The 21,697-nt window shown below is 45.0% G+C and overlaps 1 protein-coding gene across 7 annotated transcripts in view; it reads right to left on the minus strand.

Annotated features, from left to right (window-relative positions):
* ALS2CL (ALS2 C-terminal like) overlaps positions 1-21,697 on the minus strand; it is a 46,364-nt gene that overhangs the window by 7,023 nt on the left and 17,644 nt on the right. For 4 of the 7 annotated variants that reach the window (XM_069959162.1, XM_069959156.1, XM_069959157.1 and 1 more), the window contains 19 exons: positions 15,968-16,116; positions 15,400-15,508; positions 14,531-14,720; positions 13,846-13,911; positions 13,511-13,673; positions 10,589-10,708; positions 9,486-9,605; positions 9,055-9,131; positions 8,623-8,689; positions 8,024-8,220; positions 7,448-7,513; positions 7,063-7,161; positions 6,751-6,912; positions 6,334-6,445; positions 4,200-4,277; positions 3,815-3,945; positions 2,234-2,407; positions 1,928-2,015; positions 1,641-1,798 (listed from right to left, as the gene is read on the minus strand). In XM_069959162.1, coding sequence (XP_069815263.1) covers positions 1,641-1,798; positions 1,928-2,015; positions 2,234-2,407; positions 3,815-3,945; positions 4,200-4,277; positions 6,334-6,445; positions 6,751-6,912; positions 7,063-7,161; positions 7,448-7,513; positions 8,024-8,220; positions 8,623-8,689; positions 9,055-9,131; positions 9,486-9,605; positions 10,589-10,708; positions 13,511-13,673; positions 13,846-13,911; positions 14,531-14,720; positions 15,400-15,508; positions 15,968-16,105 — 2,315 coding nt within the window. In that variant the 5' untranslated portion in view covers positions 16,106-16,116. Of the gene's footprint in view, positions 1-1,640; positions 1,799-1,927; positions 2,016-2,233; positions 2,408-3,814; positions 3,946-4,199; positions 4,278-6,333; positions 6,446-6,750; positions 6,913-7,062; positions 7,162-7,447; positions 7,514-8,023; positions 8,221-8,622; positions 8,690-9,054; positions 9,132-9,485; positions 9,606-10,588; positions 10,709-13,510; positions 13,674-13,845; positions 13,912-14,530; positions 14,721-15,399; positions 15,509-15,967; positions 16,117-18,163; positions 18,388-21,697 lie in introns of those variants that run through there. The other 3 variants (XM_069959159.1, XM_069959160.1, XM_069959161.1) reach the window with 3 other exon arrangements.

Consider the following 21,697-nt stretch of genomic DNA (forward strand, 5'->3'; position numbering starts at 1 on the left):
CGTACCTGCAATCTATGAGCCTGTCTGCCCCATGAATGAAATATAAATCACTCTGTTTGATGAAATAGTTTGCTAAGATCCTCACTTTTTAATATCTACAGAGCAGGTGTTTACCGTGTGTACGCTGGGAGGAGTATATACGGTAAGCCCTTGCACCTGTGGGTTGCTGTTGCACCTTCTGTTTTTTTGTCTGTACTTAAGCCACAAGCAGCGTGTAACCTGCAGTGTGAACAGAGTCATAGATGTGCTCGCAATTTTCCCTCTTCTTTTTTCTGTTGATGTGGGGGTGTGGCTACCCCCTGTTGGCTTGCACTCCACCCATGTCCCAAGGGTGCTATAAAAGAGATCATTTGGCTCCTATCTGCCCAGTTGTAGGCTTATTTAGCCCAGTAGAGGCCATTGCTAGTGTAAAAATACTAGAGTAGGGACCATGTCTCGAGGACGCCTTAACGTGGCGACATAGTACACTCTGTTTGATCAAATAGTTTGCTAAGATCCTCACTTTTTAATATCTACAGAGCAGGTGTTTACCGTGTGTACGCTGGGAGGAGTATATACGATAAGCCCTTGCACCTGTGGGTTGCTGTTGCACCTTCTGTTTTTTTGTCTGAAATATAAATCAAGGCATCTCTCATCTTTGATCACTCAGGGCAGATGTCCTGTCTGGTGTATGTTCACAGTACTGCCTCTTGAATGTAATCCCCCACTACCTCACCCCTTTAGCTTCTCATCATCATCACCTGCAGCAGTTCATTAGTCAGTTTTACCGCTTTGTTTCCTTGCTGCTGCTGTTGTTTCTTTCATTTTTGCTCACATGGAGTGTACTATGTAAGGCTAGGTTCACACTGCGTTTTCAGCATCCGTTTAACGGATCCATTTTTTGCAAAAAACGGATGCATTTGTGTGCATCTTTTTTTGATCCGTTTTTCCATTGACTTCCATTATAAAAAAAAAAACGGATCAAAACGGATGCGTTTTTCTGATGCACAATAAAGTACTGTTGACACTACTTTTTTGACCATTAAAAAAAAACGGATCTGTTAAACGGATGCTGAAAACGCCGTGTGAACCTAGCCTAACCATCTGCTTAGCACAGTGCAGTTTGTTCAGTCCTGCAGTACGTCCTGGTACAGCAAAGAGGAGTATGTTCTGTGCTGTTTAAGGAAGGGACTAACTATTAGCTTTGCTAGATAAGTGGTCCAAACATTGCAAATTGAAGTTCAATGTTTCCAAATGTAAAATAATGCACATGGGGAGGAGGAATCCTCTGTCCGAGTATCACATCAGCAGTTCTGTATTGGAAAATTACTTCAGAAGAGAAGGATTTAGGGGTAGTGATTTCTGACAGGCTTAAAATGAGTCACCAGTGGAACCAGGCGGTGGGGAAAGCAAATTGCATGCTGGGCTGTATTTTATATATATATATATATATATATATCTATATATATATATATATATATATATATATATATATATATATATATATACATACATACATACATACATACATACATACATACATACATATATAATGGTATGCTGGGCTGTATATATATATATAATGGTATGCTGGGCTGTATAGCTAGAGGTATAACCAGTAGAAGGAGGGACAGGTAACACGAGTAGAGGAGATAACAGACCTGAAGAACTCCCAAAGCTTCTTTGCATAGTACTTGATCTCCTCCTGCGCCATGCTCAGAAGATGGAGGTTGGCGCCAAGACCGGAGTATGTGGCCTGAAACACCACGTGGAGCAGCTTCATCACCTTCTTCAGGGGGTGGTGGGAAGTGTTAAAGGCCTGAAATGTGACAGGATGAAGTTAATGCCATAAAGACAGAGCAAGGTACAATAAGCCCCACCAGCTGCTCTACCAGACACACTCTCACTCTTGCATGTAACCAATGCCAAACAGATGGCGGCCTCTTACCTTCTCCAGGTAACTCTGTAAGGACTCCGACTCCAGACTCAGCTCCTTCATGATGTCCTCAATGTGACCCGAGTCTGTCTCGCTGTCCCTGAGAACAGAGGCATAAAATGATCACTTCCTGAAACACTCTGCACTGCTGTCAATGGCCCGTAATGTACTATAAGGAACTCTCCATCATCCTAACCTGCAGCTCTTCGGCTGTGGCAAAACTACAACTCCTAGCATGCCCTGACAAAACTTTTACAACTTTACACGTGCTATAAAACCTATATGGGTATGGCAAAACTACAACTCCCCCCATCTCACCTCTGACAGTACAAATACTCCTGAGACTTCTGCATCTTCTTACTGGACCTGACGTGAAAACCCAGGAACGATTCCTCCATTTCCCTTTTGCATCCGGATTCTAGAAATTTCTGGAACTGTTTGAATATTCCCGGCCAGCGCTCCTCCACTGGGAATGATCCAGCGCCGAACTGACTGCGGGGCGAGAAGAAAGTGCAGAGGATATAAGAGAGCGATCGTCTACAGAGGTTATCGTCAGGGATAAAGTCACAGATTAGAGCTATAGAGGCCGCTGTTTCATGCAAGGCTGTGGGTTATAATCTGATGCCTATGTCTGGCTGAGCAGCCCCTAGGTGGCGCCGTTTCATCAAAGGCTATTATAGTCTGATACCTACAGGTGGCTGAGTAGGCCCCTAGATGGTGCCTTCTCATTATCTGACCACTAGATGGCAATGTTTTATTCAAGTCTATAAGTTATAGTCTGATTTTCATGTCTTCAAGATCTGACCCCTAGATAGCGCTGTTATATTGAAGACTACAGACAATAGCTCCCAATCTTCACAACATAATGCATCTGACCACTAGATGGCACTAAGTTTATAGGTAGTATTGTGATAATTATGTGTTGCTGACCTGGCCTCTAGGTGTCATTGTTTTATTACAGTTTACTCATATTACCCTTATTTTTATGTCCCATTGATGTAACCACTAGATGGCACTCTTTTATTAAAGTCTGAGCAGTGTTCTGATTCATGTTTTAATGATCTGACCAATATATGTGGCTGTTTCATTGAATACTGTGGGTAGTATCTACTGATCTTCACAGCTTAATGATCTGACCACTAGATGGAGCTGTTTCATTGAGATTTATAAGTAATATTCAGGCTCAGCTCACCACTAGATGGAGCTATTTCACAACATTTTACAGGTACAGACCTCATATTTATGTGTGGTTGATCAGACTTTCATGTCCCATTGATCTGACCACTAGATGGTGCTGGTTTTATCTTTATGTGTGGCTGATTTGAACCTTAGATGACTCTGTTTTGTTGAAGTCCATAAATAATGTTATGATCTTCATGTTTTAAAACTGTTATGTAGGATTAGGAAAAACATGGCTGCTTTATTCCAAAAACAGCTGAACCCTTGTCCTAAGTTTGTATGTGGAATTTTAGCTCACTTCCACTGAAGTAAATAGAGCCAAGTTTGAACCTGAGGACAGGGTAACACTGTTAACTAATATCCTGATCTTAATGACCTCTAGATGGCCTCTATGTGCGTAATATCCTGATCCCAGTGTGTTTATGACCTGACCTTTAGATGGTACTGTTTAATTCAAGTTTATAGATAATATCCTGATCTTCATGTTTTAATTATATGACCTCTAGAAGGCGCTGTTTTATGAGTGATCCTATAATCTTATTGTCTTCTCCATTTGGCCACTAGATGGCATCATTTTACTTCACTCTATGGGTAATATCTACTAAATACTTTTTTTTTTTTTTTGTACACAGACCACATGGAATTTCTTGTAGAATTTATACCTGATAAACCTTCACCCTGTGCTGAGATACGTCTCCCTTTACCCTGATTGTTACTCACTATTTTTTCTTGAGGATTTCATCCTGGAATCCGCTGGCCGTGCTGAGGACTCCGTGTGTCTGCAGACCGCTGTCCGCCCTTTTATTGAACGTTCCCACCAGGGTGAATCCATTGGCAAATGTAAGTTTTCCCTATGAATAATCTAGTATAAGTAAAATATTGCACGGGGGAGGGGAAGCTGTGTACGAGGAGCTGAGCACACAATATTGAAAGAATTGCCAAAACTATAGTAGAGACTGACACAGACGAAATATATGGAGAGAATCAGATCAGCTTAATACACCCTTCATGCAGTTATGGCGGCTTTCTAGCGGAAAAGAACTTTAGTGGATCCGCGGGGGCGGAGTTAAGTAGAAGCAATAGGATGCAGCCGTGTGACACCAACCTTCCCAGATAAGAGGCATTCCTCAGTGAATTCACCCTCATACATGCTGTTGTCCTCTGTTATCAAGACACCAGGACCCTAGAAACATTGTCAATTATTAGTACTTTGTGTTTGCTAAGTTTGTGATGGTTCAGGTTTGTGAGAACAGTGAGAACAGAGATTTGTGTCTGTGGAAGTCTGTGATAGCAAACATTTTGGTGATAGAGGTGTGTGACAGTGTGTGACAGCAGAGGTGTGCAACAGTGTGTGACAGCAGAGGTGTGTGACAGTGTGTGACAGCAGAGGTGTGTGACAGTGTGTGACAGCAGAGGTGTGTGACAGCAGAGGTGTGTGACAGTGTGTGACAGCAGAGGTGTGTGACAGCAGAGGTGTGTGACAGTGTGTGACAGCAGAGGTGTGTGACAGCAGAGGTGTGTAGTGTGTGACAGCAGAGGTGTGTGACAGCAGAGGTGTGTAGTGTGTGACAGCAGAGGTCTGTGAAGGTGTGTGACAGTGTGTGACAACGGAGGTGTGTGAAGGTGTGTGACAGCGGAGGTGTGTGAAGGTGTATGACAGTGTGTAACAGCAGAGGTGTGTGAAGGTGTGTGACAGCAGAGGTGTGTGGAGGTGTGTGACAGCAGAGGTGTGTGAAGGTGTGTGACAGCAGAGGTGTGTGACGGTGTGTGACAGCAGAGGTGTGTGAAGGTGTGTGACAGCAGAGGTGTGTGAAGGTGTGTGACAGCGGAGGTGTGTGGGGGTGGGTGACAGCAGAGGTGTGTGAAGGTGTGCGACAGCAGAGGTGTGTGGAGGTGTGTGAAGGTGTGTGACAGCAGAGGTGTGTGACAGTGTGTGACAGCAGAGGTGTGTGAAGGTGGGTGACAGCAGAGGTGTGTGAAGGTGTGTGACAGCAGAGGTGTGTGAAGGTGTGTGACAGCAGAGGTGTGTGGAGGTGTGTGACAGCAGAGGTGTGTGAAGGTGTGCAACAGCAGAGGTGTGTGGAGGTGTGTGAAGGTGTGTGACAGCAGAGGTGTGTGACAGTGTGTGACAGCAGAGGTGTGTGAAGGTGTGTGACAGCAGAGGTGTGTGACAGCAGAGGTGTGTGACAGCAGAGGTGTGTGAAGGTGTGCGACGGCAGAGGTGTGTGAAGGTGTGCAACAGCAGAGGTGTGTGGGGGTGTGTGAAGGTGTGTGACAGCAGAGGTGTGTGAAGGTGTGTGACAGCAGAGGTGTGTGGGGGTGGGTGACAGTGTGTGACAGCAGAGGTGTGTGAAGGTGTGTGACAGCAGAGGTGTGTGAAGGTGTGTGACAGCAGAGGTGTGTGGGGGTGGGTGACAGCAGAGGTGTGTGGAGGTGTGTGAAGGTGTGTGACAGCAGCGGTGTGTGACAGTGTGTGACAGCAGAGGTGTGTGACAGCAGAGGTGTGTGACAGCAGAGGTGTGCGACAGTGTGTGACAGCAGAGGTGTGTGACAGTGTGTGACAGCAGAGGTGTGTGACAGCAGAGGTGTGTAGTGTGTGATAGCAGAGGTCTGTGAAGGTGTGTGACAGTGTGTGACAACGGAGGTGTGTGAAGGTGTGTGACAGTGTGTAACAGCAGAGGTGTGTGAAGGTGTGTGACAGCAGAGGTGTGTGACGGTGTGTGACAGCAGAGGTGTGTGAAGGTGTGTGACAGCAGAGGTGTGTGAAGGTGTGTGACAGCAGAGGTGTGTGAAGGTGTGTGACAGCAGAGGTGTGTGGGGGTGGGTGACAGCAGAGGTGTGTGAAGGTGGGTGACAGCAGAGGTGTGTGAAGGTGGGTGACAGCAGAGGTGTGTGAAGGTGTGCGACAGCAGAGGTGTGTGGGGGTGTGTGAAGGTGTGTGACAGCAGAGGTGTGTGAAGGTGTGTGACAGCAGAGGTGTGTGGGGGTGGGTGACAGCAGAGGTGTGTGAAGGTGTGCGACAGTGGAGGTGTGCGACAGCAGAGGTGTGTGGAGGTGTGTGACAGCAGCGGTGTGTGACTGTATGTGACAGCAGAGGTGTGTGGAGGTGTGTGACAGCAGCGGTGTGTGACTGTATGTGACAGCAGAGGTGTGTGGAGGTGTGTGACAGCGGAGGACTGTGTAGACAGAGATGTTTGTCAGTGGAGGTTAGGCATATAGGTAAGATCCCAGTTACTTACCACCAGTTTGTTAGCGTTAAAGAACCCCTGATAGCAGGAGCCTGTGTTTAGGAGGACAATGCCGAGACCGTGTCTCTGGTTCTCCTGCCACATCCCGATGTATCTCTCACTGCTGGAACAACAAAGTACAACGCTGGTTATTGTTCTCCAGTCGCCCCCAGAGCTGTGGTCAGTATTCTGCCGGTATCAGCTCTGGGGCTGCAGGACTTCACATGTCCCCAGCACCCCCTGCTGGTGCAGTAACTGCACAAACTGTGACTGACATAAGGATTCCTTTCCGTTATTTCTGAGAGTGTCAGTCTTCATTGTGGCCCTGAAATTCTATGTATGAACCAGGAGGCTCTGGATGACACTCCGCACAGAACAGAAAATAATAGACATAACATAAGCATGGGCCTGCTGTGACCGATCACCTACTTGTCCGAGGTTTCCCAGACTCCGTATCCAGACCTCTTATCCTTCTCCCAGTTTCCGGTGTATTTCCAGGAGGTTGTGGTGGACGCCTGCTGCTCCAAGACGCCAAACCCCTGCCGCATGTTATCCTTAAAGTAACCTTTATAGACCGACTCATCTGCGTACCTGCAAAGTACAGGTGAGGCGCGAGATTCAGTCTCTGAATTTACACAAGGATCTTCCAATTCACTGACAACAAGCAACAACTAGCCACAAGAGCCCATTGGGGGTCCCATCACCAATGGAGGGCTCCGCCGCCCTCCCAGTGTTACTTACTCACAGATTCCATATCCCTGTATGGCGCCACTTCTCCAGTGACATTTATAACAGTCGAATCTGTCACGTGAGGCGTCCGGGATCAGACAGATTCCAAAGCTGAAAGGCAATGGCTCAGAGTTACCTGGAGATTATAACTGTATAATAACATTGGGGGAGATTTATCAAAGATGGTGTAAAGTGAAACTGGCTCAGTTGCCCCTAGCAACCAATCAGATCCCACCTTTCATTCCTCACAGACTCTTTGGAAAATGAGAGGTGGAATCTGATTGGTTGCTAGGGGCAACTGAGCCCGTTTCACTTTACACCATGTTTGATAAATCTCCCCCATAGTGAGTAGGAATAGGAACAAGTTTCATACTTGGCCCATATCGCAGCTTCTTACCCGTCTTCTTGTCCAAATTTAAAATCGCCGACATGATTGCGTCCATTCGCCCATTTCAGTGTCCCCCTGCAGGGAGAGGTGTTTCTGTGAGCTTTGTTATTTTTTATCATTATTATTACTTATACTACTTTATCTTCACACGGAATAAATGGAAAAGTTACATTTATTGAGGAAATAATGGAGAAAACTCCTGGTGGCTGCACAATGGCCGATCTCGCCTCAATAACGGACACACTTGCAGATTTTCCATTGAAATCAATAGAGCTTTAAGGTGGAATATGCTGATAATACTCAGTGTGAACAGATGCCAAGAAAGTCCCCAATATATTGACGTCTGTGAGACATTAAGTCAGGGTGATAACCAAGGTGGCGCTATTGCTGCTCCCAAGGGGTGGTCACTCTCTGACCCCAGAATGACAACTCTACAGAATTGCCTCCCGGGATCTGTATCTAAGCACCACTCCATAGATTTACCATTAGGGGTTTGGGAATCGGAGTGGGAATGGGTGTCGGAGCTTTACTGGCGGTCAGGTTAGTTGTCACCCAGCGTCCCCATAGACTGGAGGGGTCACTCACTTGCCGTGCGGTTTCCCCCAGGACATGTCACCCTCGTAGTCAGCGTTCTTAAATCTGCCTTCGCTCCTGTACGTGTATCTGCACAGGCGGGCCGTCGGCGGGTCGCTGGATTCTCCCGTTTTCCCCCATAAAGGAAAGTCCCGTCTCCTCTCCAGACTCTGCCGTATCAGCTGGTTTATTTTCCAGGACCAGAGCACCTAGAACCCAGAGCGGCAGATAGAAGAGTGATGATGGGATCTCTGGATGGAAACATCTGTCCTCTGACCTGACATACTGACATGGATATAGTAACAACCCCTCACCTATGAGCTGGACTATGGCCGGGCATGGTTTATGCCTCTAGGCTGAGTTAGCCATTCACTGACAGCAGGCAGTGGTTTTATATAATCACATGAGGAATCAAATCTAATACGCAACAGCAGCACAGATCCTGGTAGTTTGTTACAATGTATCAGTCTGGAGTCTACGCTAGAGGACATAGAGGACTCTTCTAACTGGACACAACTGTAACAAACCCTCAGCTTCGGATATGAATATTCTCAATTACTGAAAGCAAAAAAAAGATCCTGAATATGGAACCAACACACAAAGTGCCTCACCTGATGTGGCTGCTCCCTTGTGGACAGGAAAAGCTCCTCCTCTGGGGTCACAATGCGAAACGTGTGGCTGCAACAAAGGAGAAGCGTCTGTCCCATCACCATGATGACCATCACTCCAGACGACTGCCAGTCAGCCCATGGACATACACAAAGCGATGGCTACCGATCCCGAAGGAAATAGTGACTGTCAGCCTGACATGGCTGATACCAGAGAGTAATAGATTGTATATACCCGTCCTACAGTCACCCCCCCCCCCCCCAGCCTGACATGGCTGATAGCAGAGAGTAATATGTTGTATATACCTTTCCTACAGTCACCTCTCCCCAGCCTGACATGGCTGATACCTGAGAGTAATAGACTGTATAGCTGCACGCCAGATAGAGAGCAGAGACCCTGCCTGAGCGATGTCCCTTTAATAACAACTCTCTTACCTGCTCAGATCAGATTTTTGCTTCACGGTTGCGTCCACCCAGACTGTGTGCAGGTCACAGATATGAGGTTCATTCCCCTTTAAAATAAAGACAAGAAAGTGTTAATCAGATTGTGACTGGACTTCCCATGATCCTCTGTGGCCTCAGTCATGTGATTGGTGCTGACTCTGCTTGTTTAGCAGGTGCCATAATAATATATGTGCCAGGATTGTCAGTGCTGTGTATTGTTGCAGCCAGTAGGTGGCGCCATGTTCATACAATGCAGCACCACCTAGAGACCTTAGCAATAATTAAACCTTCAGATAACTTTAATATATGACCTGGCTGGTGTCTCAGGGCCGGATGCTGCACGTAGGCTATCTGTGTCTGTAATAACCAGGATGATATTGTTGCATGGGCCGTATTAATGTGGGCGTGCTCAGTGTTGTTACCTGCAGGAAAACCAGCGCATCATTAAACAACAGGACTCTGTCGTATCTGCCGGGCGTCACCGTCACCGGAACATTCTTGCTGTCTTCTTGTAGTCGACGGTCCGGGGTACAAAGAGCGACCTGTGGTGAAGTACAAAGGGCACAATGTATCGCCCACTAACATTAATACACACAGTACACAACTACCAAACACAAAGCAATACATACTACCAAACACACAGCAATACACACCTACCATACACACAGCAATACACACTGCCATACACACATGGTATACATGCACCAAACACACATTACACACCTACTAAACACACAGAAATACATACCTACCATACAGGTACCATATACAGACCATACACCAACATGCATACCTACCTTACACACAGTGCATATCTACTATATACACACAGAGAACACATGGTACACATGTACCAAAAACATGGGTGGGGGGGATTTATTAAGACCATGGTACGAGTGTGCCATATCTTACATAAAGTCCACTCCTATGCCGGACCTGCACCACAAGGAGCAGGTGTAGACCTCTGCCATGGTTTACGCCTGTTTCCAGGTGCAAACCATAATAAATTAGGCCGTGCCTCCTCCCTGCAGCCCCCCCCCCATCTGATGTCCATCAGACAAGTGGAGTATACATCATGGAGAGGGCCTTTTCCATGCTGTATGTGAGGAGCGCACATTGATAACTGTGCCCAATAGTACACAGCAATAATACACACAGTACACACAGAAATACATACTTACCGTACACACAGCACACACAGAAATACATACTTACCATAGACACAGTACACACAGAAATATATACTTTCCATACACACAGCACACACAAATACATACTTACCATACACACAGTACACACAAAAATACATACTTACCATACACACAGTACACACAGAAATATTTACTTACCATACACACAGTACACAGGTACCAAATACACACACCATACACTAACGTGCATATTTTATATATATATATATATATATATATATATATATATACCATACACACAAAGTACACACATACTATACATACATTATACACTTATGACATCCCGGCCCCCGGTACATGGCACTCCCACTTACCACCAATTTGCTGGAGACGGAGCTCCAAAGTAGTTTGGTCTGGGAGGCCTCATCCAGCGCCTGGCTGATAAATGTCTGTAACCTCACAAATGCAGCAATGGAATCTACGAGTGATGCGTCCTGTACAAGAGAAACCAGACGGGTATTATACTGTGTGTGTAATGTGTGTACTCTAATATAATATAGTGTCATATAATGTCTGTACTCTTATATATAGTGTAATATAATCTATGTAATATAGTATAGTGTCCTAATGTCTGTACTGTTATATATAGTGTAATATAATGTGTGTGCCATAATGTATAGTGTAATATAATGTGTGTGCTATAATGTATAGTGTAATATAATGTGTGTGCTATAATGTATAGTGTAATATAATGTGTGTGCTATATTATGTGTGTGCTATATTATATTGTGAAACATAGAAGATTGTCGGCAGAAAAAGTCGACCATCTAGTCTGCCAGCATACCATTATATATATACAGCCCAGCATACCATTATATATACAGATCAGCATACCATTATATACACAGCCCAGCATATCATTATATATATTCAGCCTGCCACACCATTATATATGTACAGCACGGCATATCATTATATATACACAGCCCAGCATACCATTGTATATACAGCCCAGCATACCATTATATATATATATATATATATATATATATACAGCCCAGCATACCATTATATATATATATATATATATATATATATATATATATATATATATATATATACAGCCCAGCATACCATTATATATATAGCCCAGCATACCATTATATATATATATACAGCCCAGCATACCATGATAGATGCCGATATTCTACTCGGATAGAGGATTCCTCCTCCCCAAGTGCATTATTTTACATTTGGAAATATTGAACTGCAGTTTCAATGTTTGGATCACTTATCTAGTAATGCTAAATAATTTACCATATTACTGACACCTCCAGGAATATCAACCCTGTTGTGTCATTAGCAACAGACAAACCTTACCTACCAAACCTTCTCCTATGTCACTATCCTTACCTACCAAACCTTCTCCTATGTCACTATCCTTACCCACATAACCTTCTCCTATGTCACTATCCTTACCCACATAACCTTCTCCTATGTCACTATCCTTACCCACATAACCTTCTCCTATGTCACTATCCTTACCTACCAACCCTTCTCCTATGTCACTATACTTACCTACCAAACCTTCTCCTATGTCACTATCCTTACCCACATAACCTTCTCCTATGTCACTATCCTTACCTACCAACCCTTCTCCTATGTCACTATACTTACCTACCAAACCTTCTCCTATGTCACTATCCTTACCTACCAACCCTTCTCATATCACTATCCTTACCTACCAAACCTTCTCCTATGTCACTATCCTTACCTACCAACCCTTCTCCTATGTCACTGTCCTTACCTACCAACCCTTCTCCTAGGTCACTATGCTTACCTACCAAACCTTCTCCTATGTCACTATCCTTACCTACCAACCCTTCTCCTATGTCACTATGCTTACCTACCAAACCTTCTCCTATATCACTATCCTTACCTACCAAACCTTCTCCTATGCCACTACCCTTACCTACCAAACCTTCTCCTATATCACTATCCTTACCCACCAAACCTTCTCCTATATCACTATCCTTACCCACCAAACCTTCTCCTATATCACTATCCTTACCCACCAAACCTTCTCCTATATCACTATCCTTACTTACCAATCCTTCTCCTATATCACTATCCTTACCTACCAAACCTTCTCCTATGTCACTGTCCTTACCTACCAAACCTTCTCCTATATCACTATCCTTACTTACCAATCCTTCTCCTATATCACTATCCTTACCTACCAAACCTTCTCCTATATCACTATCCTTACTTACCAAACCTTCTCCTATATCACTATCCTTACCCACCAAACCTTCTCCTATATCACTATCCTTACCCACCAAACCTTCTCCAATATCACTATCCTTACCCACCAAACCTTCTCCTATATCACTATCCTTACCCACCAAACCTTCTCCTATATCACTATCCTTACCTACCAAACCTTCTCCTATATCACTATCCTTACTTACCAATCCTTCTCCTATATCACTATCCTTACCTACCAAACCTTCTCCTATATCACTATCCTTACTTACCAAACCTTCTCCTATATCACTATCCTTACCCACCAAACCTTCTCCTATATCACTATCCTTACCCACCAAACCTTCTCCAATATCACTATCCTTACCCACCAAACCTTCTCCTATATCACTATCCTTACCCACCAAACCTTCTCCTATATCACTATCCTTACCCACCAAACCTTCTCCAATATCACTATCCTTACCCACCAAACCTTCTCCAATATCACTATCCTTACCCACCAAACCTTCTCCTATGTCACTATGCTTACCTACCAAACCTTCTCCTATATCACTATCCTTCCCTACCAAACCTTCTCCTATGTTTCTTACAAACATATTAAAAAGACTAGGACCTAGAACAGACCCTTGTGGCCACCACCTGTAACCAATCTCTGCTCGGAATATACACCATTAACAACAACCCTTTGCTATCTCTCCTTCAGCCAACCACAAATTCACTGAACTATCCAGGGATTAAGTCCAATTCTCACTAACTTTTCAGTTCTTTATGGGGAACTGTATCAAAGGCTTTGCTGAAGTCCAGATAAGCAATATATACTGCTCCACCTTCATCCAGTATTTTTGTGACAAAGAAATCACTGAGATCAGTCCACCTGCAGTGAAGCCATATTGGTTTGGCTCCATCAAATTGTTGCTTCTTCGGTGATCCATTATCTTCTTTTTTTAGAAGTTTCCATAATTTAGTGTAGTGTAATATAATGTGTGTAATGTATCATATAATATCTGTCTCTACATTATGCGCTGTACCTGTGAGAGTGTTGTGTTCAGCCGGGACAGTATTAGTGAGTATTGCTGTACGTGGTTCCTTAGCGGCTCAATGAGGACCCTCTGTAGCATCACATGGACAGGGGTCTCTGGTTGGTCCCCGATCAGCTGCAGGAGAAGTTTCTTATTCCCCTTCCAGTAGCTGCTGCAGGGATAGAAAATAGAACAATCATGGCGACCGGGACGGGCAGCACCCAGCGTCTCTACAGTCCAGAGCACAGGAGTCTGGTTGGGGATTGTTTGCACACAGCAAAACAGTCCCGACAAGTGATCGGACCATTCTGCAAAAGGGTTGTCCCATTTTCTTGCCCTCTCACCTCGATTGTTTGGCCGATTTTTCGAATCCTTTCATCACCAGAAATGTTGTATATGCAGAAACGTATCTACGGGAAACAGAGAGGACGGTTACACATAACCCTCTCTAAATACTCTGTGCTGCTGTGGGGCTGCCAATGAGATGGAAGGTTACCAGTCTGATGTCAATACAATCTGTTGTGTGAGAAAGTCAGGTGACAACTCTAAAGGGTTAATAATATTGTTCCTCAATAGTTGTCCCCCAGCAGCAGGGATCCCTGCCGATGACTAACACAGAGGTCTGACCATGTGACCCAGTGCTGTGTCACAGCTGAGGCAGCTGCACTATGTGCCAGGAATAGCAGAGCTATTTATAGGGGAACCTCTAGGAGTAGGCGAAAGGCCTCCAGAGAGGGGAGAGCAGTGTCCCCCAACCTGGGGATCTTTATGTTACTACAACACCTATTATACCCTGACAGCCGGCATCATGGGAGTTGTAGTTTTGCAACAATTGTAAAGGTTGTAAAAAGTTTTGCAAAGTTTATAAAAGTTGTAAAAGTTTTGCAACACTGAACTTTTGCAACAGTGTTGTCAGGGTGTGATGGGAGTTGTAGTTTTGCAACAGTGGAGAGCCACAGAATGGGGAAGAAAGCAGCAGGGCCGGAGCGGTCCCCCGTACAGATCAGGGCTCCCGTCCTCAATACTCACTCTGTGTAGACTTGGAGGAGCCGACTGTTCTCCGTCACAAGGTAGAGATCCTGAGAGTCCACCTCCGGCTCCTCGAAGCTTTGCTTTAGTGTTTGGAAACATCCGTCGGTCAGATCCCAGACCCCATGGAACCGATCGTTCAGAAGCTTTAACAGCGTCAGATAATCGTTCCCTAAAGGATCCGGAACATCTGGGGAAAAATGGTGGAACTGTGACCATGTATCAGTAATAGACAAATAGTGATGTCATTATAATTAATCAAAATAAAAGAGAAAAAGATGAGGGCACTCACCCATTCGTGGCAATGTACTTCTTTATTCACAAGATGTGCATAAAGACATCTATCATGTGGGCAGACGCCATACCACCTTCACGGCGTTAACATGATGGCCATTTTGCGCGCGAAATGGCCATCATGTTAACGCTGTAAAGGTGGTATGTTGTCTGCCCGCATGATAGATGTCTTTATGGACTTTTAAACTGCACATCTTGTGAATAAAGAAGTACGTTGCCACGAATGGGTGAGTGCCCTCATCTTTTTCTCTTTTATTTGGATTGTGCACATATCTACTTATGAGGCGCACCCAATAGGCATTTTAGCCACAGTCCTCAGGGAATGGCGGCATACTACAAATAAGCCACTAATAGAGAGTAGTGCCGGTGATCTCTACTTTCGTGCATTATAATTAATCAGTGATGTCATACAGGGGGCGGGGCTGTGACTACCTCTCAGACGTGATATACAGGCTGGTTGTCAGCAGTAATAGATGAATAACTGTTTCGGTAGTAAGGTGTGTGGATCTCCTGTCTGATCACATGTCATATATGATATACAGGCTGGTTATCAGCAGTAACAGGTTACAGTTTACCTGGGACCTGTAATAACTTGTTAAGGACGATTGTGTTAATCTGTGACAGTGAGGATAAGAAATCTTCCTCGGATTTCAGGAGGTTCTCGGTTTCTGTCAGGATCAAATTCTGTGGAGAAGCAGATTATTATATTACGTCAAGATGAACAACCAATGGAACGGAAGCCACTCTATATACCATATATATATACACTATATCCTGATTATGATGTATGGTTCCAGTGTCATCTTTCTGTCTTTATTAGGATAAAAATTCGGCCTCCCTGTACGGAATTGTTATACACAGCAGCCAATCAGAGGAGTCAGAGCTGCAGAGGGCGGGGCAGGGCAGTAGTCTAAACCAATGATGAAGCAGGGGGCGTGTCTCAGACTACCTGTGACTTCCTGTACACACTGTATCTGAGCTGTAGTCACAGATCTTAGCTCGGCCCGGTGATTGACCCCTGCTCATACACCATATCTGAGAAGCTGTATATGCAGTGCGTGGCCCTGGTCGGTGCTGACTCATACACCATATCTGGGCTCCTGAGCACAGACTCTCTATAGAGTCTGTACTATGTCTCCTTACCTTAATGGTAGACTCATCTATCGGCCTCTTGGCATCTTTCCCACTTAAGTTGCGGCGGGCCAGCCTCCTGGGGATCGAGGTCCTGCTGGGCATGGACATGGCTGGTGGTGTCTGGTCGCGGTGTTCACCATGGGTCATATATTAGTGACCTTCAGGAAGACAGAAGAAGAAACCCCATTGTCCTGTTATCAATGTCAGAACACTGCCAGTTTATTGTTGCAAACACAACAGTGTACCAGCGGCGGCCATGTATACCAGGGGTAGGAAATTTATTTAGCGCTTATATGACTAGTCTTCCAGCCGCTGGGCGACAAGTAATACTACATCTATAAAGGCGGATACAAAGCACAAGTCCCGGTCCTATACTGCTCCATTCATGGTCAGTGTTATTATACCGTATCATGTCCCGGAAGGGAGGTGGTAGCAATGTGCTGCCCTTGGCGGTGGTGGAGGATGTGAATCTAACGATGATGGGTGCTGAGCGCTGGTATTTCCATACTCCTCTACTTCCCTACTGAGAATCTACATCACTCATCATTGTAAAAATAGCAAATTCCTTTTTTCTTATATTGAGAAAAATAATTTAAAAAAAATCTAAGAATATGATGTGACTTTCCTGCAGCTGGTCTGCTATGTAAAGCACAGAGTATACACCACCAATCCCATGATTGCCGATCAATAGGATTGGGCGCAGCACATCCCCCAAACAGCTTGTGCCCCCCCTCCCCCATAGATTATGATGATAATCCCTGCACTGCTGGAATCAACCACGCCAGGTAATAGTATCAGAGTATGGATTGTGCCATGTCCCTGAGTGATTTCAGGTGGTACAGTCCAAATTAAACACAACCTCGATCAGACTGGAACCCATCTTATCATCATTATACCATTATACAGTCTGTGGTTGCAGCTACTGCACATGGATGCGATATTGGCCAATGTGAGGACCAATGGCTGCAGGGTTTTGCTAGTAGAACAGTCTCATCACTATTGGCTGCTGCACATGGTGGGGTCTTCTCTTACATACAGTAGCTGCAATGTGGGGCTGAGCCTATGCACATACGTAGGTAGAAAGCTTTATCCCTCCGAGATCATTCTCCGCGCACTCTCCCCACTGATGGCTCATTCTTCAGGCGGACAGCTGAATCTGGCAAATCACAGAATGAAACCTATGGCAGCAGCGGAGATGCGCGCAGCCACCAGCGTCCACGAGCGGGGATGATCTGCCGGGATTTTGTAGTTTGCACATACCCTAACATTGGAAAAAAGTCTGGGTTTGGCCACGTAACCAAACACACAGCATTCAACTTCCAACGTCTGGCGACAATAAATGCCGCCCGAGGGAGTCCTGGAAAGCATGGATACAGGCATAAGCCGCATGCTATAGGTAGCAGGTCATTATACAGAGGCAGCAGGCCACAATACAGAGGCCGCAGGCTACGATACAGAGACAGAAGGCCAAAATACAGAGACAGAAGGCCACTATATGGAGGCAGCAGGCCACTATACAGAGGCAGCAAGTCACGATATGGAGGCAGCAAGCCACTATACAGAGGCAGCAAGTCACGATATGAAGGCAGAAGTCCACTATACGGAGGCAGCAGGCCACTATATGGAGGCAGCAGGCCATGATACGGAGGCAGCAGGCCACTATACGGAGGCAGCAGGCCACTATATGGAGGCAGCAGACCACTATATGGAGACAGCAGGCCACTATATGGAGACAGAAGGCCATGATACGGAGGCAGCAGGCCACTATATGGAGACAGAAGGCCACTATATGGAGACAGCAGGCCACTATATGGAGACAGAAGGCCATGATACGGAGGCAGCAGGCCACTATATAGAGGCAGCGGGTCACTATACAGAGGCAGCAGACTACGATACAGCGACCGCAGGTCACAGTACAGAAGCCGGGCAATGTATATCCCAAGACTCCAGTCATTATATAGAAGTAGGAAACCTTTAATATTTCCTCATACACACATATTCCACATCCAGACATGTGTACCACAATCACTCCAGAGTGACCGCACTGCCGGATACCAGAGACAGACCCGGTGATGACGCAGGTGAAATACAGGCCAGAAATAGGTGTCTGGAATCTCATATATTATTAACAATGGTGAAGTAGACAGAGCGCAAAATAGCTAAAAACTCCAAGGATCGATGCAGCTAAGATGGAGGTGACCATACCTGAGGCCTATGGGAGGGTCGCTGCAGTGTAAAGCATAGGAAACAGTCTGGGACGAGGCAGAAGACCCCCATAAATGTCTATAGAAATCACAGCTGAGCTGCAGTCACTGGTCATAATGTACAGCAGGGGGAGACACTGAGAACCTGCCCTGAAATCACAGAGAAGGCGTCACTACAGAAACAATGGCTCAAAATATACTACAAACTTCGAGGGAGAGTTATGGTGCTGTCAAATAGTAGCTCTGTCTTTGTTGCCCATAGCAGCCAATCGCAGCTTTCAGAGCAACCAATCACTTCTCCCATAGCAACCAGTCACAGCTCCCATAGCAACCAGTCACAGCTCAGCTTTTACTTTACCTGAGCTTCTTAATATTTGAAAGCTCAGCTGTGATTGGTTGTAATTGGATCTTCGATAGGTTGCTATTGCTGACAATAGATATTCTTACTGTAAGGCCCCGTTCCCACTGAGCAAAGGTAGCGGAATTCCGCTACCTATGCTCAGTGGGAACGGGGCCTTAGACAGCACCATAAATCTGCCTGCCCTTCCCAGCATGAGTTGTGACCCTGTAGAGATGTCCGCCACCGCTTTAAGGGGCCTTTTTACATGGGCCGAGTATCGGCAATGGGTTGCTAGAAACGCCTATTTGATTGGTAATCGGCCCTTGTAAACGTGGCAGTAATCAGCCAAGGAGCAGCCTGCACATCTTCCTGTGTAAACAGCCAATAGCAATGTATTCAAATGGCCGAACGAACAATACAGAGATTGTTTTATGCTGCCCGCCGCTCGATTAGTTGTACTGTGTAAAGGTGATCTCGCTGATCGGCGCTTGTTTTCAGCCGCAGATTGCCAGGTGTGAAAGGACCCTAACATGAGCTTTGCAACTTTATTTCCACATCTACAGGATTTCTGAAAAAGAGCGGGCAATGTCAGAGCGATGGGTGATGTAAGCGATTTCCTGCTGACTGTTTATTGTAGGGCAGATTGGTAATATCACTCCTCATAAAGAAGGATACAATCCGCCTGTATAATGACTGCACTGTAATATGGTCATACTGTAATAAGACTTTCCTGAAATATAACACCCCCGTAATATGATCATACTGTACTATGACCCTCCCCCTGTGATATGATTATATTGTAATATAACACCCCTGTGATATGATCATACTGTAATATGACTCCACCCATAATATGTCCATACTGTAATATGATCACACTTTAATATAACCCCTCTGTAATATGACCCCCCCAGTGAAATGATTATCCTGTAACATGACCCCCCATAATATGATTATACTGTAATATAACCCCCGTGATATGATTATACTGTAATGTGACCCCCTGTAATATGTTCCACTGTAATATGACTCCCAGTGATGATGTTATACTGTAATATGACCCCTTGTAATATGATCACACTGTAATATTATCATACTGTAATATGACCCCCGTAATATGAAGATATTTTAATATGATCTCTCTGTTATGTGACCTTGCTGTAATATTACCCTACTGTAATTTGACCCCACTGTAATATGACTCCCCGTGATATGGCCCCCTGTAATATGGTCATACTGTAATATGACCCCTGTTATATGATTATATTGTAATATGACCTCTGTTATGTGACCTTCCGGTAATATGACCCCCCTGTAATATGGCTCCACCCGTAATATGTCCATACTGTAATATGATCACACTGTAATATAACCCCCCTGTAATATGACCCCCCTGTAATATGACTCCCCCATATGTCCATACTGTAATATGATCACACTGTAATAAAACCCCTCTGTAATATGTCTCCCCCATATGTCCATACTGTAATATGATCACACTGTAATATAACCCCTCTGTAATATGACTCCACCCGTAATATGTCCATACTGTAATATGATCACACTGTAATATAACCCCTCTGTAATATGACCCCACCCGTAATATGTCCATACTGTAATATGATCACACTGTAATATAACCCCCCTGTAATATGACCCCCCTGTAATATGACTCCCCCATATGTCCATACTGTAATATGATCACACTGTAATATAACCCCTCTGTAATATGACTCCACCGGTAATATGTCCATACTGTAATATGATCACACTGTAATATAACCCCCTGTAATTTGACCCCACTGTAATATAACTCCCTGTAATATGATCATGCTGTAATATGACTCCCCATTATATGACCCCCGTAATATGATCATACTGTAATTTTACCCCCCTGTGATACGATCATACTGTAATATGACCCTGCCTGTAATATAACCCACCACTGTAAAATTACCAGACTATAAAAAGACTCCCCTGTAATATGAAGATACAATATCTGCACCAAATCTGAAATTAAATGTGTGGTGCAGCGATGGGGTCTAATTAGACTACAGCTGGCATCTGTCCCACCACCGCACCTACACCCTGTGATCTGCAGGAACACGCCTGAGCTGCTATAACATTATTTTCTCCACCCTTGTCAGGGATCGGCGCCAAAGATCAACCAATTGCTGAATAATTGTAGGGACCTTGAGGTGAGAAACAACTGGTTACTAGAGATGCAGCGGTGATGATGCCAGTGATGCGGCTGCTGGTGGTGTCTGTGATACTGGTGGTACTGGAAATAGTGATGGTGATTCTTGTAGTACTAGTGATGCTAGTGGTGGTGGTGCCAGTGATACTGGTGGTACTGGAAGAAGTGATGGTGATGCTTGTAGTAGTAGTGATGCTAGTGGTGGTGGTGCCGGTGATACTGGTGGTACTAGAAGTAGTGATGGTGATGCTTGTAGTACTAGTGATGCTAGTGGTGGTGGTGCCGGTGATACTGGTGGTACTGGAAGTAGTGATGGTGATGCTTGTAGTAGTAGTGATGCTAGTGGTGGTGGTGCCGGTGATACTGGTGGTACTGGAAGTAGTGATGGTGATGCTTGTAGTAGTGATGCTAGTGGTGGTGGTGCCGGTGATACTGGTGGTACTGGAAGTAGTGATGGTGATGCTTGTAGTAGTAGTGATGCTAGTGGTGGTGGTGCCGGTGATACTGGTGGTACTGGAAGAAGTGATGGTGCTCTTGATACTGGTGTTTGGTGCTGGTAATACTGATGGTGGTAATGCTGGTGGTATTGGCAGTGGGGATGGTGATGCTAGTAGTAGTGATGGTGTTGCTAGTAGTAGTGATGGTGATGCTAGTAGTGGTGATGTTGATGCTAGTAGTGGTGATGGTGATGCTAGTAGTGGTGATGGTGATGCTAGTAGTGGTGATGGTGATGCTAGTAGTAGTGATGGTGCTGCTAGTAGTAGTGATGGTGATGCTAGTAGTAGTGATGGTGATGCTAGTAGTGGTGATGGTGATGCTAGTAGTGGTGATGGTGATGCTAGTAGTAGTGATGGTGATGCTAGTAGTAGTGATGGTGATGCTAGTAGTGGTGATGGTGATGCTAGTAGTGGTGATGGTGTTGCTAGTAGTGGTGATGGTGATGCTAGTAGTGGTGATGGTGATGCTAGTAGTGGTGATGGTGATGCTAGTAGTGGTGA

This window comes from Dendropsophus ebraccatus, chromosome 2 (genome assembly GCF_027789765.1).
Source record: "Dendropsophus ebraccatus isolate aDenEbr1 chromosome 2, aDenEbr1.pat, whole genome shotgun sequence".
Lineage (NCBI taxonomy): Eukaryota > Metazoa > Chordata > Amphibia > Anura > Hylidae > Dendropsophus > Dendropsophus ebraccatus.